This window comes from Abrus precatorius, unplaced genomic scaffold (genome assembly GCF_003935025.1).
Source record: "Abrus precatorius isolate BTA unplaced genomic scaffold, Abrus_2018 Scaffold3, whole genome shotgun sequence".
NCBI lineage: Eukaryota > Viridiplantae > Streptophyta > Magnoliopsida > Fabales > Fabaceae > Abrus > Abrus precatorius.
The window spans coordinates 33,119,021-33,137,956 of NW_020874373.1; the positions used below are offsets into that span (position 1 = coordinate 33,119,021).

General features: G+C 33.5%; 2 protein-coding genes across 8 annotated transcripts in view; one reads left to right on the forward strand and one right to left on the reverse strand.

Moving 5' to 3' along the window:
- The window catches only part of LOC113863738 (inositol hexakisphosphate and diphosphoinositol-pentakisphosphate kinase VIP2-like), a 29,794-nt gene extending 14,467 nt beyond the window's left edge, over positions 1–15,327 (forward strand). For 3 of the 7 annotated variants that reach the window (XM_027497421.1, XM_027497422.1, XM_027497424.1), the window contains exons 18-30: positions 172–254; positions 428–490; positions 576–650; positions 4,643–4,768; positions 5,605–5,846; positions 6,978–7,022; positions 7,752–7,818; positions 8,128–8,199; positions 9,616–9,869; positions 9,940–9,997; positions 10,894–11,061; positions 12,315–12,389; positions 12,752–15,327. In XM_027497421.1, the coding sequence (XP_027353222.1) occupies positions 172–254; positions 428–490; positions 576–650; positions 4,643–4,768; positions 5,605–5,846; positions 6,978–7,022; positions 7,752–7,818; positions 8,128–8,199; positions 9,616–9,869; positions 9,940–9,997; positions 10,894–11,061; positions 12,315–12,389; positions 12,752–13,009 (1,586 nt within the window). In that variant the 3' untranslated portion in view covers positions 13,010–15,327. Of the gene's footprint in view, positions 1–171; positions 255–427; positions 491–575; positions 651–4,642; positions 4,769–5,604; positions 5,847–6,977; positions 7,023–7,751; positions 7,819–8,127; positions 8,200–9,615; positions 9,870–9,939; positions 9,998–10,643; positions 10,872–10,893; positions 11,062–12,314; positions 12,390–12,751 lie in introns of those variants that run through there. The other 4 variants (XM_027497419.1, XM_027497420.1, XM_027497423.1 and 1 more) reach the window with 4 other exon arrangements.
- Positions 15,328–17,177: 1,850 nt separating this feature from the next.
- On the reverse strand, positions 17,178–17,967 carry LOC113861694 (thioredoxin H2). The gene is made up of 3 exons (XM_027494682.1): positions 17,719–17,967; positions 17,505–17,627; positions 17,178–17,413 (listed from the first exon to the last, which is right to left on the reverse strand). The coding sequence occupies exons 1-3, from the start codon at positions 17,869–17,871 to the stop codon at positions 17,282–17,284; spliced, it is 408 nt and encodes a 135-aa protein (XP_027350483.1). The 5' UTR covers positions 17,872–17,967; the 3' UTR covers positions 17,178–17,281.
- Between the last annotated feature and the right edge of the window lie 969 nt (positions 17,968–18,936).

Sequence of the window (18,936 nt, forward strand, 5' to 3'; positions counted from 1 at the left end):
TGTGAATTTGCATGTAGATATTATACTGTATGTTTAAAAGCTGAAGTACCACTGCTTATGTTTTCGTCAGAATATGTTTGAATCATGATCTTTTATTCTTCTTGCAACGTAGACATGACAATGGATTGTACTGTGTATAACCAAAGCAAATTAAATTCTTTAATATTGCAGGAGAAGGTACAGGGCTACTGCGCCTCCATAGTACCTACCGTCATGATCTTAAGATATATAGCTCTGATGAGGGTCGTGTGCAGGTATGGGCTGTGTTCCACTAACCTTCCTGCAACCAAAAAGAAGGCCTAAGTGGTTTTGAAAGTTGTTGGTCCCCTTTTTATTTATCTTTAATGTCAAGATTGTGTTACTAATCTGCATAATCTGTCATAAATAGCACCATAGGTTAACTATTTTGTAATTGGTCTGTTATCAGATGTCTGCAGCCGCATTTGCCAAAGGCCTTCTTGACCTTGAAGGGCAGCTAACACCAATCCTGGTTTGTTTGTTTATTTAATTTCTAAAGAATGCATTTGATCTGTTTTGTGTCTGATATAATTTGACTAAAAATATTGTTATATTAGGTTTCACTTGTTAGTAAGGACTCTTCCATGTTGGATGGGCTTGACAATGCCAGTATTGAAATGAAAGAAGCAAAGGTTTGTAATGTGTACAATGATTTATGTTTTCCTTATTTTATGTTTGTTAAATTTGGGCTTCTAAGTCTAATTCAACCCCAAAAGTTAGCTTGCAAGGTGAGAATTGTTTTAATCGTTGTAAGTTTTTATTTGGCCATATCTTTAGTTGATGTAGGACTTCAACACACCTTCATGTTTAAGATTTTGACATCTAGAGCATGAAAATTGTAGTGTGTATATATATATATATATATATGGATTCACAAAATCATGTGTGAAACACATTTAATAAAGAATGTATTAGAAAGTGTATTGCATTTTCACTGGGCCTGTTGGTTCATGACTTGGTATTAGAGCTGTTGAGATATTACGTAGATTATTGAGATATCCTAGGAGATATTGTTTGATTATGATTATGATTTGATTTGTTTTCTATGTAAATAGCCTTTATTTAGGTAATTAGGATTCATTATGTAATTAGGATTATTTCCTCAAATTTAGCTTGATTCTTTCTTTATTTTAGCTTCTCCCTGAATTATATATTAGGGTGCTTTTGTACAGATTAAATCATCAGATATATACATACTTTTTCTCTAATCTTAAGTTGGTATCAGAGCCCCTGATCTTGAGAGTTCTGCTTCTGCTGCTCAGAAACCCTAGCCTTCAAAACCCTAAAACAGAGCACCCTAAACAGTACCCAATCCTGCCGCCGGCCAGCCACCGTCAAGGCAAGTCACCGGCGACCCTCAGTCTATCTCGCCGTTGTCAAATAGGCGCAGCCCTGAAGCGCCGCTGCAGTCCGGTCACCCACGCGCCATCATGCGCGTTTTCTTCCCAGGAGTGTCACCGCGAGTGAGCCCCATGCGCCACCCTCCAGGCCGCCGGCTTTGTCAAACTCGTCAAAGCTTCCTCTGTTCATTTCTGGGGGGCTGTTCTCCAGAAAGTCCCCTTCTTGGCCCCTTTATCCTTGGTTGTCTTCGTTTTCCTGCTTTGGGTATCCATGAGTTCAGCGTCCAGCAACTTTGGATCTAGTGGTAAGGGCCTTGTGTCCTTTGTTTTCTCTGGCAACCTCTCCATAACTTCAGAGAAACTCAATGGTAAGAACTATTTGAATTGGTCGGCTACTGTTAAAATTTGGTTTCTTGGACAAAAGCTTATGGATCATCTCACCAAGCAGTCCTCTGAAATTGATGCTGCGTCATGAGGAGATTGGGAGCAGGCTGATTACCAATTGGTCTCTCTTTTATGGCATTCCATTGAACCTTTTTGTTAGTCCATTATCGCTCTTACACTTCGTGTTATGATATTTGGAAGAAGGTTCAAACGATTTATTCTAATGACATCCAGCAACTCTATGATGTTGTTCACAATCTAGCCACCCTTCAGATGACAGAAGATGATATTATGTCCTATGCTAATAAGGCTCAATCAGCCGTGAATGAATATAAACTTCTTATGACTGATAATGACTCAAAGAAAATGCTTGAGAAGCTTGACAATGTCTGTATGATCTATGTTCTCCGTGGCCTTAGTAAGGAGTATGAGTCTGTTCAGAGTCAAATTCTCACTGCCCGTGACATTCCCTCAACAGAAAGTCTCATTAGCCGCATCATACGTCTCCCTAGTCCAGGGGGAATAGGGAGAGGTGGATTCCAAACAGGCCCAGACTCTTCTGCTCTTGTTTCTAATTTTGCTAGTCGTGGAGGCGGAGATCGTGGTTGTGGTTGGGGTCGAGGTCGTGGGGGTGGCTGAGGTGGTCGTGGTGGAGGACGCCCTCAGTGCACCTATTGTAAGCGTTTTGGCCATACACAGGAAAGGTGTTACTCTTTGATTGGCTTTCTAGAAAAATTAGTCAATGTAACTCAAACCTCTGATGATGGAAAGCAGTCAGAACTCAGGAACACCAAACAAAATATGTTGTCTGATGATGAGTATAAGGAGTTTTTACAGTACAAAGCATCATAGACCTCGTTTTTACAGTTCATGATCTTACTCCAGGACTTGATAAGCTCTCTGCTCGTGCTATCAAGTGCGTCTTTTTTGGGTATTCAAGAGTTCAAAAGGGTTATCGGTGTTATTGTCCTTCCTCTCATTGGTTCTACACATCAGCAGATGTCACCTTTTTTGAAGACACACCTTTCTTTACATCTCCAGTGACTTCAGAGTCTGCTTCTCAGGTTCTACCCCTTCCTTGTGTCTCTCCTATAACTCCATCTACTTCAACATTAGACACGCCTTCTCCTCCTCCCTTGATTACTTATCAACATTGTTCGCGTTCTGACCCTGCTGTTGCTCCTCTTGAAGGAAGTTCTAGTGACTCATCTCCAGTTCCAATCCCTTCTCCTGCTTTGGATTCACCTGAGTCAGATGATCTTCCTATTGCATTTCGTAAAAGTATACGTTGCACTCATAATCCTCATCCCATTTATAATTTCCTCAGTTATCATCAATTATCTCCATTATACTTTACTTTCGTTTTTGCTCTTTCTTCTACTCCTGTTCCTAAGTCTCCACAGGAAGCTCTCTCTCACCCAGGGTGGCGACAGGCTATGATTGATGAGATGCAAGCTTTAGAATCCAACCAGACATAGACACTTGTTCCTTCTCCTTCTGAGAAATCTATTGTTGGATGTTGCTGGGTTTATATTGTCAAAGTTGATCCAGACGGACAAATTGATCGATTGAAAGCTCGCTTGGTGGCTAAAGGTTATACCCAAGTCCTTAGCCTTGATTATAGTGATACCTTCTCTCCTGTGGCCAAAATGGCTTTTGTTTGTCTCTTTCTCTCTATGGCAGCTATGCGACACTGGCCCTTGTATAAGCTTGACATAAAAAATGCCTTTCTTCATGGCAACTTAGAGGACGAAGTGTATATGGAGCTACCACCTGGTTTCGTTGCTCTGGGGGAGTCTCGAGGATATGTATATCGCTTTCACAAGGCCTTGTCTGGTCTCAAACAGTCCCCTCGAGCATAGTTTGGGAGATTTAGTACGGTTATCCAGCAGTTTGGCATGATTCGTAGTGAAGCAGACCACTCAGTGTTTTATAGATGCTCCTCTAACCGTTACATTTATCTAGTTGTCTATGTTGATGATATAGTCATTATAAGTAATGATCATGATGGGATTGCAGGACTGAAACAACATCTGGTCCGTCATTTTTAGACAAAAGACGTAGGTCGGCTATGGTACTTTCTTGAGATTGAGGTAGCTCATTCAAAGGCGGGAATTGTCATATCACAAAGAAAGTATGCTTTGGATATTTTGGAAGAAATTGGTATGCTGAATTGCAAGCTAATTGGTACTCCTATGGATCCGAATGTTAAGCTCCTACCCAATCAGGGGGAGTCATTTTCTGATCCAGAAAGGTATCGAAGGCTAGTTGGAAGGTTAAATTACTTGACTATAACCAGGCCAGACATTTTGTTTGCTGTCAGTATTGTCAGCCAGTTCTTTAATTCTCCTTGTGATAGTCATTGGGATGCTATAATTTGGATTCTGAGGTACATTAAAGGATCACCTGGGAGAGGTCTAGCTTACACAGATAGAGGTCATTTTAATGTTATTGCATACACAAATGCCGATTGGGTAGGTTCTCCGACCGATAGATGGTCCACATCAGGATATTGTGTCCTTATTGGAGGTAATTTGATTTCATGAAAGAGTAAGAAGCAGAACGTTGTGGCCAGGTCTAGTGCAGAGGCTGAGTACCGAGTTATGGCTCTTACCATATGTGAGCTCATATGGCTGATGACAGTGTGCACAATGCATAAGCTTACCTTTATGTTCAAATTCAACTTTTAATTGTATAAGAACGGAGGTGACAAGGATTAAAATTGTGACCATATGATCATAAAAGCTCTAATTTGATTCCTTTTTATAGACTAACTGTCCTAAAAGTTTTAGTTGAATATTTTGTAAGAGCATTAACTAATATTATTTTTAACATGCATTACAAGTAAGGTCCGGGAAGGATCAGTTTTTTACTAATTGTCTTCATTGAATATTTTGCAGGCTCGACTAAATGAAATCATAACCTCAAGTTCAAACACATTAATTAACAATGGATCACCTGAATTTTCTTGGATGGTTGATGGTGCTGGACTGCCGCCTAATGCATCAGAATTGCTTCCCAAGTTGGTAATGTTTTTGTATATATAGCAATGCATCATTGATTCTTTAACCTCTTCATGATTCAGAGGGAAGCTAAAATGCATTTGTTGAACTAGGGAAAGTAATCTGGTTCTTTTGGTGTGCTGCCTTATGAAGATTCTAGAATAGATTACATAATAGGAAAGAACTAAAATTTATAGGAATCACATAGCCCCATCTTGTAAGAAAACAACCACTTCAAAGAGAAAAGTGGAAAGCTTTCGTTGAAAGTAACTTAAATTGTCGGCAAGAAGTTATTGGCACATATTTTTGTACAATAAAATGTTCATTACCAAAATATGTTGATATGGTGGTAGATGAGTGGCACATGGATAAAAGATATCAGGAATGATGGAATCTATTTGAATGCTGTTGCTTTTCTTGACAAAAAGATGTGGGATTAGTGCCTATTTTTTTGTTTATTTAAAACATACTCACATGGAGCTCTTTGAATCTAAGAAGCATAGCCGAAATAGTGATGTATGTCAAGTTTCTTAGGTTGTAAACGTCAGGAAAAAAATTGATTTAGTTGGAAATTGTAAAATCTTGGTAAATTTCAAAATTGACATGGTAGATTGCTTTCCTTTTCAAAGATTATGCTGAGTTTTTGTCAGTATTTAGACTATCTCATCCTCTATCTGAGGGAATCTTATTTGCTGTTGTTTCAGTCTATTAATCTTGACAGGACAGGATAGTGTTTTCATCAGAAGTTTAGTTCCTTTCCTTCTAGGTTTTCACAACTTAAAGAATTTGAAACTGTTTGTGTGAAAGTGCAACTAAAGCTATTTTCTTTTCTCAATTTCCCCTCCATATTTCATGAATAGGTAAGTTTGATTAAGAAGGTTACAGAACAAGTAAGACTACTTGCCACTGATGAAGATGAGAAGCTTGCAGAAACAAGCTTATATGATGTAATTCCTCCCTATGACCAAGCAAAAGCCCTTGGAAAGACAAATATTGATGTTGATCGTATAGCTTCTGGATTGCCTTGTGGTAGTGAAGGGTTTCTATTAATGTATGCTCGGTGGAAAAAGCTTGAAAGGGACCTGTATAATGAACGCAAGGAGTAAGCATTTATTTATTTATTTGTTTGTTTTTGTTTATTATTGTTTGGTTTTATTATATTTCCTTTTAGATATTAGAAAACAAAATGTTACTTCAAATGCCATTCATACATGAAAAAGGTTTTAATTACATGCATGATCGAAGGCTTTATGATTGGAATTTTTTAGAACTAGTTATTTGTTACGTCAAAACTCAGTACATCCTCCTCTAGTTTGTATGTGGACACTATTCATACCTTTCCTTAATTTATAGATGGACTTATTTTTAAAATTTTAATACATATATTATTAAAATCTCTCATCTAAATTATTTTTTCTCTGAAGTGACCGTTGTAATGCAGTGTTTTTTAACTTTACTTTTTAGTTTTCCACTTACTAAAAAAGTCTAAAAACAGTGCTTTGGACTGTAATAATATTTACAAGCTATTTGGTTTTAAAAATGTTTTCAGTTTTCATTTGTTGTTTTCAATTTTAATTACAAAGTTGTCACTTTGTTTTCATTCTTTTTAAAAAAAAAAAAAATTGTATAAGAAACAGTGGAAATGAAAAAAAAAAATCAATGTTTCCTACACAAATATTTAAAATAAGAAACAAAATAAAAATAAGATAATAGTTTTATAATTCAAAGTGAAAATAGAAAATGTTTTTGAAACCACAAAAAACGTTTTCTATTTTTAATTACAAAGCTGTCACCTTGATTTCAATTTCATGTTGTTTCTTATTTTCGAAAATTTGTACATAAAATATTGAAAAAAAATTATTTTCAGTGTTTCTTGTATTAGTATTTGAAAACAGGAAACAAAATGAAACAGCAACCAAGCTGTATCTTACTGGGTGACGTTGGCTAGGGAAACAAAGTGAAACAATGTGGTAACTTTGTGATTAAGAGTTAAACTAGAAAATAAAAATAAAAAATCGATTCCTAAAACCGAACAACCCCAACTTTCCTTTTCTTGATTAAAATGCTTTTAGTTTTTCCTAGTTTCTGTTACAAATTGGTATTCTCCAGTGATAAGATCATTCACCAAACTATCATGAATTCCTCTACCTTGCACGTGCCGTTGTGCTTGCATCTTCTTGTTCTATGTGTGTGGAATGTACAGGCTGACACATTGATGGTGTTACTTGCCCAGGCGTTTTGACATCACCCAAATTCCTGATGTCTATGATTCATGCAAGTAAGTTCGTTATCTTTTTCCTTAGGTTATGATAAATTGGTAGAATTTTTTCATCTATACAATATTTTTGCAACATTGCATTATGGAGATTGATTAGATTCCTGGTGATATTTTTCCCATTTGGTGAATAAAAAAGCATAAAAATTATTGTTGCAATTATTAGTTTCCAGGAGCTTGTTTGTAAGTTTTGAGAGGGTATATTATGTAATGCTGACTGCTGAGTTTCCTGAAAGGATATATTAGTGTTAAACCTTTATTTTGTCTTTTATGTTTTCCTTCCCTCTTCACTCTTTTCCGATATTTATATCTCAGAGAACTAAGTTCAGCTAGTTTGCACTGAATGTTGCCAAAGTTTTGAAACGATGTAAGCAAATAAGAATGAAAGTCTAAGATTTTTTGGTTCTAATTTTAAACGATGAAGCTTTTAAATAATTGAAGTTAAATTATCCAGTTGGAAATGTGTCTCAAGAATATATGTCGGTATTACAGTTGTGATTAGGCATGAAGCTTTAGAAGATCCCTGCAGCTACAGGAAATTTAACTATTGGTCTGGCATAAGTAAAACACTTCACGCTCTGTTTTATATGCCAGTGTGTATCAATATGCATCACAGTTTAACTAATCTGCAAATTTATCAATTTTGAAGAAAAAATTGGCAGTTTCATTTTAATTATGTAGCTTCTTTTATTCCTTTCGTATGAGAAATTAACATTTACTTGCACGTTACAGATATGATCTCTTGCATAATGCACATCTCAATCTAGAGGGCTTGGATGAGCTTTTTAAAGTTGCTCAGGTATGAAAAGCTTCTTTGGGAAATTTGTGCTCAAGTAAAACTAATTGACCTGTATAAGAAAGATTTATTGAAATATAACTTTTGATGGTTTACTAGTGTTCACTGTTCCATTTTATTAACTATTGAGAGTTATCAGTGTATTGTCTTTACCATTTTGAAAGAAACTTTGTACATTAAAAAACAGAGTCAAGTATGCCCTGGCAAAATTAAAACACCCCTCATATAATATTCCACTGTATATCATCATCACCTTGACTAATGAAGTTAAATATTTTTGGTTTCCTTGTTGCTATGCCTTCTTATTTGCAGGCACTTGCAGATGGTGTAATTCCAAATGAATATGGAATTAATCCAGAGCAGAAGCTGAAGATTGGCTCAAAGGTAAAGTCTTTGTGTGAGGAATCTTGAAAATTGACTTTCCTAACAAAATATTTATACAGTATCCTTATTATGCCTCTGGACAAAACTTAACATTGTATGCTTTACAAGTGAACCCCTGATTAGTGAATAACAATCTCTTTGATAACAGGTGAGATCATTTGAACTATAACAAACATGAGAATTACTAGATGCCATGATATGTGAATGGAATCCAAATAGAACAAAATAGATCAGTCAACAGACTTGTAATATTGAGTATGGAGCAAAAAATAAGCTTAATTTTTCTCATGTATACAGTTGAATTTAATTGTTTCTATAAAAATAGCAAAAAATATTGTGAAAAAATAACACTTCCATTTGTGAGAAAAAAAAAAAAAATATGAACAGATTTTTGGATTTGTGTTTTACCACGTTTTGTTGTTGTTGTTGCTATTATTTTTATTATTGTCATGATTTTATTATAAAATTCACATAGGTACTTTAAATTGATTGTGATACAGAAGGGAAGGTTAGGATTGGCTGGAAACAAAATTGATAGTTAGGCAGATAAATTTAAGGAGGGGTAAATGATAGAACTCCAATTGATAAACCAAAAAAATATAGAGTTGAACATTGAAATCACATACAAACAGCAATACACTCGCTGTCCCAGACACAAAAGTCTCCTACAGAGAGTATTCTTTGTCTACAAATTGCAAATAACAGTACTTTTTGCCTAATCACACCCTACTATCAAATATGCCCTAATACATAACTGTGGAACTGCCGTCAGTTATTTTCTTTGAATAATTGTCATCGAGGCAGTTTCTGAACAGAACAGCTAATGCAGGATAAGCTATTATCTTCACAGACTCTAATAATACATCAGTGCTCCTTACTTATATCCAAACTACCAACATAACAGTTATTATTACACTTATATCTGATAGTGCATTACTGCACATGGCAGTTATAATCAGTTCCCATCAGCAAAAATCATCAATTGTCATAAAATTAAAGTTTTGTTAAGAAAAAGCAAATAAAATATTTTCCATGAATTCGGAAGAATCATTCTCACCTTTGTAGGAGGGAATGATGATAATTCCCAAGTCTATAGAATGAGGTGCTTGTTTATGCTAACAAATATGGGAATGGCCATTCCATGTGATAAAGCAAGAAATAAAATCACTATTCCGTTGTGTACTGAACATGATATACGAGAAGTAAGAAACGAGTGCTTGATTTGAATGATAAGTCTGAAACTGGATACTATGGTTGGTTAAATCCATTTATAACTATTTCTTGTTCAGTTTCTTACCGATAATATTGCTTGATGAACATGCAGTTCTCTGATTAGGTGCTGTGTTTCTACAAATGTACTTGTAGCTACATCCACCTGATTGCATTATTTTAATTGTTTGTGATGTTTTAATTCAGATTGCACGTCGATTATTGGGAAAAATATTAATTGATCTGAGGAACACACGCGAGGAAGCCATCAGTGTTGCTGAGTTAAAGAGCAACCAAGAGCATGTTTCATCGTCCTCAAAAACTGAAGAGGAGGAAACAGAAGCCAAGACAAAACTTCCCAACAAGAATGATGAAATAAGAAAATCCAACACTTTGAATGATATATCAATGGATCAAGATGATGATGATGATAAAGAGACCAAATATCGTTTGGATCCAAAGTAAATATCATGTTTTCATATTACTTTGTACTTTATCACTCATATTCTAATACCTTTTATTGTCCATCAGGTATGCAAATGTAAAAACACCTGAACGCCATGTGCGAACCCGCTTATACTTCACATCAGTGAGTGCTGCATCTGATTCTGTTAATAAACCCTGAACAGAAATTTACTTCTTAACCCCTCATTACCTGCTGTGTGATTTTAAAATATTTCTAACTTGTCTATTTCAATTACTAAGAGTTTACTCATTAACTATTTTTAACATCTTTAACCTGTTAATTTGTTAATTATTCCCAAATTAAGTATTTTACAATGAGTTCCATTCTAGTGATTTTCCCAAAATTTTATCATGATGTTGGCTGGGGACTATTGTTAGAGAATGAGATCCCTTTTTTCTCTTTTTTGGGGCAGACTTTACATCAAACTAGTTCTAAAACCTGCTAGATTATTGGTTGATCCAAAAAAACTTGGGAAAAAGGGGGGGAAATAATAAAAAAATAGATGTGGATCAGTAAAAAGTGAAATTCATATCATAGTGAAGCCAATTGTTGGGTTTCAGGGGGTAACAAGACTATAAGGCAGGCAAGTTGGTAGTCAAATATGTTGAACTGGCCAGTCCAGATCTATAAACACTGTTAACATTATTTACTCTGATGTCAAGTAGAATATTTTTTTTAATAAAATTGTCTTGGCATGAATGAGTTCATTTGATTGAAGATAATTTATTCATTTTTTATTTTCTTTTAGTACAACAAAGGCTTGTGGCAAGTAGCTTCTTCTCATTAAGTGAAGTCTCAAGTTTGAGTTCTACTACTTCTTTGAATGGAGAAAATAGGCTCTAGGATAGTTTTGCCCTCTTATGTGGACCACCTGGTTCCAGTCAAACTAATCAAACCCAAAGTGGCTTGCATCCATCCAAACTTGCAGATTCATAAAAATATTTTGTTGACATTTGCAAATAATTTATCTTAGTTTTATTTCCATACTTTTGTTTTTACCTTCTTATTCTTGTTGACAGGAATCACATATTCATTCTCTCATGAACGTTCTTCGTTATTGTAATTTGGATGAATCTCTTCAAGAGGAAGAGAGCCTTGTTTGCCATAATGCTCTAGAGCGCTTATATAGAACAAAAGAGCTTGACTATATGAGCTACATTGTGCTGAGGATGTTTGAAAACACAGAGGTAGGTTATTATGGCCATTTTCCCTTTCAACACTTCTAATTTGTTACTGCAACAACCTAGCCTTTTACCACTAGTTGACAATTTCTTTATTTTATTTATAGAATAAAGTGTGGTTCCGAAATGCTCAACATTAATTTGGTCCTTTTAATTCGTGGGTTTTGCTAGAAAAAGGTTTACTAGGATGGCATGCAATCACATTCTAGGTCCAGGGCAAGCCACATGCCTTAATGAGGACTTACAGTGGTGTAATGTGTTGTTGCTGGGTTTTAGGCCGTTTAGAGACTGGGTTTGATGGGTGAATGGCTTGTCCTGTTGTACCTTGGGTTGCATGGGAAGAAGGAGAGTTTCAGAAGGAAGGTTAAATTTTTTATTTTAAATAAATATATTTTAATTTGATAATTTTTCAGAATAAAAGATAGAAAATAATATATTAGTATAAACGTAATGTAGTAATCATTTATTTATTATGACAAATGATATATAACTCTCTTAATTTAAAAATCATTTTTTCGAATGGATCCCTTTTTCAAAAAACCCTTCACAAACAATCCCTCAAGGGTGAGGTGATCAAGCGCCCATTCTGTTTTTGTGAACTCTGCCGTCCTATTCTGGCTGACTGTGCTGTGTTGAGTGGTATAGGGGTGATATTACGAGTAACTAAGAGTCCAGTACAATTGACAGCATGAAGAATTCAAACTGATTTAGCATGAGACCACTATTGGAGAACTGTTCAGGGATTTGTTCAGAAGGATTGCATACAATGGGATTGTGGACTCCTTTACTCGTAGAGTCTTGATGCTGAAAATGTTGCCTAACTGAGCTTATTGATGCACTAAAGGGTTTTCAGTGTTCTCTTTCTTCTATTTTATGATGAATGACTATTCATGGGAGGAGAAATAGATGATTGTGCAGTTATGAATCCAATAGAGTCTTTAGATGGAGGTTTGTGTAGACTTGTATTAATGGGAGATATAATTTGAAATACTAATAAATTCACCTTCTTCCTAAGACTGTATGACATATGATGTTAATGCTTTGTTCTGGAATCCAGTTGTGATCTAAATGAGGTTGCCTGAAGCAGTGAGATGTAACAGAAACTGGTTTATTTTATCATGCACAATTAGATATCTAATTGAAAGCTATAATCTTTTCAGTGTGAACATTTATGGTATTTTGAGTGGGCATAATTGTCTGGAGTTGTGTCACCTCAATAGCATGTGTGTTTTATTGATTTTACATTTTTCAAATTGCAGGTGGCTTTAGAAGATCCAAAAAGGTTCCGCATAGAGCTGACATTTAGCCGCGGTGCTGATTTATCCCCCTTGGAGGTAAATGATATTCAATTTATATTGTTTGTTCATGAGCAATCTAGAAGAGGGGTTCGAATTCAATTCAATTCAATATCCACTAAGCATCAGAATCCTAACGGTGCAACTGGTTTTAAACTTCGTATGAAAGTATAAATTTTCTAGCTAATGCAGATAGCATCATTGTTTTTACTCAAACTTGCTGCTCATAACGTGTAGCAATATGCTGCGGGCTTAGTTTTTACGTACTCCTTTCATGCAAATTCCATTGATTGATTATGATAAAATTTCTCCTCTCGACAACTTTTTGAGAGGAAATATGTTGATTTTAGGTAATGAATTTCTTTCATTAGCTTATTTCTGCTGCGTTATATGCTTGACAGAAAAATGACAATGAGGCCGCTTCATTGCATCAGGAGCACACACTGCCTATTATGGGTCCTGAAAGGCTACAGGAAATAGGATCGTATCTAACATTGGAAAAAATGGAGATGATGATTCGTCCATTTGCTATGCCTGCAGAAGACTTCCCTCCACCATCAACACCTGCGGGATTCTCTGGCTATTTCTCAAAAAGCGTACTTGAGCGTCTAGTAAATCTTTGGCCTTTCCATAAGCATGTCAATTCTAATGGAAAATAGTTTACTCGTTAACTACTCCCTCTATTAATGTTCCAGCTTCATATTTCTAAATGTACATGGGAAAATTCTGATACAACCAAAGCGAGCTTAGGCTCCCCTGGAAAAAAATTTTTGGAGCTAACATCTTCCAGCTAAAGAATGTTGGAAGTTGCAGAAAATGGCCGTAGTAGTTAAAGCAAGCTTTCTTCGCAGCTCTTTCTATTATGTTTTGTTTGAAAATTGATATGATTATGGGAAGCAATTAGCATGAGGAACATTTATGTGTGAGAACGGGGTGATGTAGCAAAAACCTGAGAGCAAACGGTGAGGACTGTGGTTATTGGAAAACGACAGGCTTGGCTGGAAAGCGTTTGGGTTGCTAGAACCTGGGGGTAGTTGGAATATATGAAATGCGATTTTGGATCATTCGTGTTAGGGATTGTGGTGTTGACAGGACTTGAATCGATATTTACACAAAATCAGTTGACAAATCACTAGTTAAAAGAATTACAAGTTTTCTAAACATATAAATACATGTCCATAATAAATTCACTGATTAATGCAGTAAAATGTGACTTGTCTTGTGGACTTTCACTTATGTTATATTCTTTTTATCTGTTTTTTTTTTATCAAGATTTTTGTTAATATAAAACATAAAATAATGATAAAAATTAAATTAGTAAACTTATGAAAATATTAAAATAATGTTAATAAAAAATATTAAAATGATAAAAAGTAATTTAGATAATAAAGCTATGGGGAAAAATTAGATTGCTAGTTTGATAAATAAGTTCGATTTAAATTATATAAGACTAATTTTTAAAATTACATTTGAAATCTGATCTAACTTAATAGAGAAGTGGTTAGTTTAGTTCAGTTTGCTTAGATTTTGGTTTACTAATATTTTATTCTTTGGTTTAGTTTTTGTAATTATATTGGATTAGATCAGTACATTAGAGGTGAGTGAGAGAGACTATTGAAATCACCAAAATATCCTAAAAAAGTATTTAGGATATGGCAAGAGGATTTTTAAACACAAATTAAAGTATACAATTTTACGATAGCGATCGTGATTTCATGCTTGTTTTAATAAAACGTGGCATAATGCTCTATGCATTGATGATTCTGTTAAATGTAAACCCGTAATTGACTACTTTGAGTTGAACTGTTAAATCGTGAATCAATTCCCCATTGATTGATTTTGTCTCTCTGTCCACACCGTGATGAAAATTTGACGTCAAACGAAGTTCAAAGTCTAATGTCATGTCTAGTAGTAAATGAGCTAACAGGAGTATTGCTCTCAAATGACGTCTATTTTAGGACCTCTCCCAACTAGGATAGATAAGTACAAGGAAAGAGGTAAACCTAAATCCCTCCGTCTTAATGGCAGAATTGAATCAGAGTCTTAAAATGCGCCGAAATATCATGGAGGTTTAATGAAAATTTAGGTGATCATTTTAGTGTTCTGTAAACTCAGAACAATACTATAATTCATGTACATTACGACCATAACTTTGCACAACTGTATTACCATTTTATTTTCTCAAGGTCTGTCTATACAACCATTAAGATTCTTTAGGCTATTCAAATAAGATGCAAGAGTAAAATTGTGGGCATAACTACTAAGTAAAATATATCACGACTTCTTTACGGTGAAGACAAACTAGGTGGTAGGCATTCCATATAGTCACATAGGTCATGTGAAAAATGCACATATCGCTGTAAAATATATCTCCCCACGTAATTTGGGTGCTTAATGTTCATCTTAGACTTTCTCTTTTATGCTAACTGTTTGTTCTGATCTTAAGTCCACAATTCTAGGAGTTCTGATTTTAGGAAATATTTTCTGTTTTCATCTTTTATTGACAAAATTATCATCTTATTTTCATTATGTTTTCTATTTTTAATTTTTGTATAGGAAACATTGAAAATAATTGTCAAAACAGAAAATAATAATAGAAAATATTTTTTTATTGTTTCAGAAAATATTTTGTTTCCATTTTTAATCATAAAATTATTACCTTATTTTTATTTTCTTCCTTATTTTTAAATATTTATATAGAAAACATTGAAAATAAATTTTAAAATTTTCACTATTTTTTGTATAAAATTTTAAAAATAGGAAATAAAATAAAAATAAATTGAAAGTTTTGTAATTGTAAAAAACATAAAATGATAGGTAAACCAAACAATCCCCTAAAATTTAAAATTGATAAAGTTATATCAAAATGGTTGTTTCTTTGTAAAAAGGGAATCACTAGGAAATAGTGTCATAAGCTCAATGGGGAATCAAACTGGTTGACTCTATTTTTTGTTCTCTTACCTTAGTCTCCAACGGAATAATGACACAAAAAAAAAAAAAAACTATTGGCGATTTTTCTCTCTTAACTGCTGTTTTTTTTATTATTATTATTATTATTACTTAACTGGAGAGATAGTGACTCGTGCTGCACTAACGCATCCTTTCTATTTCTTCCCCATTTAGAACTTGTATTTCTAGTTTCGGGAATAGTTTGACTTTTAAACGGAGCTTTTTTTCAAAGTAAATTATACTATATTATCTTTAGAATAAATTTACATTACAAATGGTACAAAACATTGATCCATACGTCTATTATATTAGTTAGGGATTTAAACAAGTCATAATTATTCTTATTTCTTTACTTGAACAGTGACAACTCTACAACACACAATAAAATGCTGCTCTTTAATATTTTTTACACGATCATTTCTTCTTGATTGCAATGTCAGCTTGTTTTGACTGAGCTAGTTATTCAATTAGAGATAAGTAGGAAAAGGACTACATTCGATTTCTAATATTATAACAGCCTAGTGTATTATCAGTCCTTTGTGTAACTTTAGTATTAGAGTGTAAGAGGACGTTTTTTCCTTGAATCAGCATAAGAGATTTTGGAAATAATAGGATAATTTATTTGCTTTTCCATATGATTGTATCTTCATTAATGCTTAATAAAAATGTAAAATTTGTCACAAAATTATAAATGACATTAGATTGATCAGTTGCAGAACCTGAAAATCACTGAACTTGGCAAGAAATATCCATGAACAGTAGATAACTTTTTTCTCAAATGACAGTTTGGAAGAGCAATTTTGATGTGATTCTGTCAATGACCCACTTATTATATGGGGTACCTTCGTCAACGCTAAGTCTTCATTGGTCCAATTTATAAAGTTTCTACTTTCTATTGTCTGTATCCGCTGTGAGCAGGACGTGAACGTGTGTTCAAATATCAGGAAAACAATATGTTTAGGAAGGTTGCATAACCTCCGTAACACATCTGAATATCAAGAAAAATTAAACTCGTGGGAAGGTCACATAACCTTTGTTCCCCCAAAGCTAAACAGAATTAGTTTTTATGGGCTGTTGGTACCTAAGATATAAAGTACCTCATGATTTCATAAAAAGAAGTTTTATGAAGGAATCAACACAAAAATCAATTCTAGTAATATTTTTTAAAGATAAAGGAATAACTCGAGAAATGTGGAAAAATCTAACTACATCATAAAAATATCTTAAAAAAAAAAGACTTATTCAAACGCAATCTAAATTTCTCTCTCTTGTTCTCTATCCTTATCTCGTTTAAATCCATGGTCAAATATCATCTAGAAGAAAAGAAACACAAACCGTTGAAGGTAGTTTAAAGTCTGGTCCAAGAGTAACAATTTAAATTCAGAATATGGTAAAGTAGCTCTGGGGTGGGGAAGCTACTCCTTTAATGGGTGTTGCAATAGCTCTAAATGCGACATTTTTATCTATTAATTTGGAATTTATAATTAGTCCATTTTACTGGACGACATTTCTATAAATTAGATATACAAGAATCAAGCAACTAGTTTTTCGAGTAATATGGAAGAATTTATCCCATTACTTATTATGGTGGCAAGGAAATCCAATCATTTTCAAATAAGCTAACATGGCCTACTCAGTTCACAAGTAATACTAAACAACTTTGGACATGTATCATACATACCACAACCTGAACACCCCATGAGCATCGCAATTGCCAAAAGCCTAAACTAGTCGTTTGCAGAGACCACCACATTCAAGAAACATGTAACAATTATATTAAACAAAAACCCAAGACATAAATATAGAATTTAAAGTTGTATTTTAAAATGCCATGTATATTTTGCTGAAGCACAGAACATACATAATCTTCGGGAAAAAGCAACACACAATAAGTTTAAATTTTATAAGTTCACCATCATCATCATCACAAATGTAACCATTTATACTCAACTTTTTATTGACACATCACACATATGACATAGCTAAGCTCGATGTTTCTCAATCTTCTTTTCAAGCTCGTCCTTCTTGGCGCCAACAACCCTATCAATTTCCTTTCCTCTCTTCGTCAACACAAACGTAGGCATCGCCTGCACCCCAAACTCCTGCGCCACACCCTGTTGTTCGTTTCCCGAGAAAACAAAAAAAAGGGTTCACATTTCAGAATCAATCACCGAAACAAATTAAGAGAGAGGAAACGAATATCACAGATAATTCGTCGACGTCGATCTTGATGAATTCAACTTCGGTGAACGTGTCGGCCATGGCGTGAATCGCTGGCTCTATGAACTTGCAAGGGCCGCACCACGACGCCGAGAAATCTATCACAACCTTTTTTTGGGGTAAAAGGAAGAAGAAGATTGAGATTGTGCACATAAACGAAGAAGAAAAGAGAGGGAGAAATGGAGATCTAGGGATTTACAAGCTTCGGCGAGTCTTTGAGTTCGTTGAAGTGGAGCTGCCAGCGCGCCTCCGAGTGGAACGTTAAGACCCGAGAAGGCGACGACGACGACGACGTCGACGACGCATTGGCACTGGCGTCGCCGCCGACCAAGGAAGAGAGGAAACTGCCCATTGCTTTGGCTTTGGCTTTGGCTGCTTCCTTGTGCGCAACGCTCGATTCAGGTTGGAAGGATATTCTTCTTTACTTCGCAAATTCAACTCAATTATCCATTTTTTTTCTTCATTATCATTAAAATAATGTTAACTTCACTGATTAGCTACAAATTTAAATAAAAAATGATTAAAATATATAAGAAGAAGAACTAATGATTTTTTTCGTGTATTACATTAATATTTTTAAATTAAATTAAATCATTTTAAATGAATAATTAAAAATATATTACATATTTATTTTTAAATTTAATATATTTTAGAAATTTTAAAAAATAAATATTACAATTATCAACCATAAATATTTAATTATATTAATAAAATTATAAAAAATAAGATTAAAATCAATATAAAATACAAAAATATTTCATATGAAAAAAATATTTAACATGATAATAAAAAATCATTGCTTAAAATTACCCTTATTCAAAAATACTTCTAGAAACATGCTCGTTTAATATTATTTTAAAAAGTATTCATATTTAAAAATTAGTATTTAAAAATTATATAAAATATATAGTAAATATTAATATTACTAAAAAAATAATTTTAACATTTTACATCAATCTTAAAATAAGATTAAAAATATTCTTTTTATTTTAAATAGATTTTAAACACTGAAATGTATGGACATAAATATTTTTAATTTTTAGATTAACATAATTTTTTTCATATTTTACAAAAAAAATTATATAACATAAAAGTTATTTTATTTGATATGATCAATAATAATTTTTGTTATCATATTGTATTGAGAAATTTTATTTTTTTTAAAAATAATATAATATTTTACAATAGTCCAATAATACGTTGTTATATTATAATATAATCATAATATTTTATAAATCTACTTTTATTATATAAGACTTGTAACATTTATAAAACTATAATACTAGTTTTTACTATATAATGTAATAATTTATAAAATAATAATAAATTTAAATCATATAAAATGTTATAATATAGCTTTGTGAAAATAATAAAATTATTTTATAATAATATGATAATTTAATATTACTATAATTGA

What these genes read in the sequence shown, in the direction of transcription:
- LOC113861694 (XM_027494682.1), bottom strand. Translation starts at nt 17,871, where the DNA reads ATGGGCAGTTTCCTCTCTTCCTTGGTCGGCGGCGACGCCAGTGCCAAT. An exon ending in TCAAAGACTCGCCGAAGCTT is followed by an intron (nt 17,628 to 17,718) that starts GTAAATCCCTAG and finishes CCCCAAAAAAAG; the next exon opens with GTTGTGATAGATTTCTCGGC. An exon ending in TCGACGTCGACGAATTATCT is followed by an intron (nt 17,414 to 17,504) that starts GTGATATTCGTT and finishes AACGAACAACAG; the next exon opens with GGTGTGGCGCAGGAGTTTGG.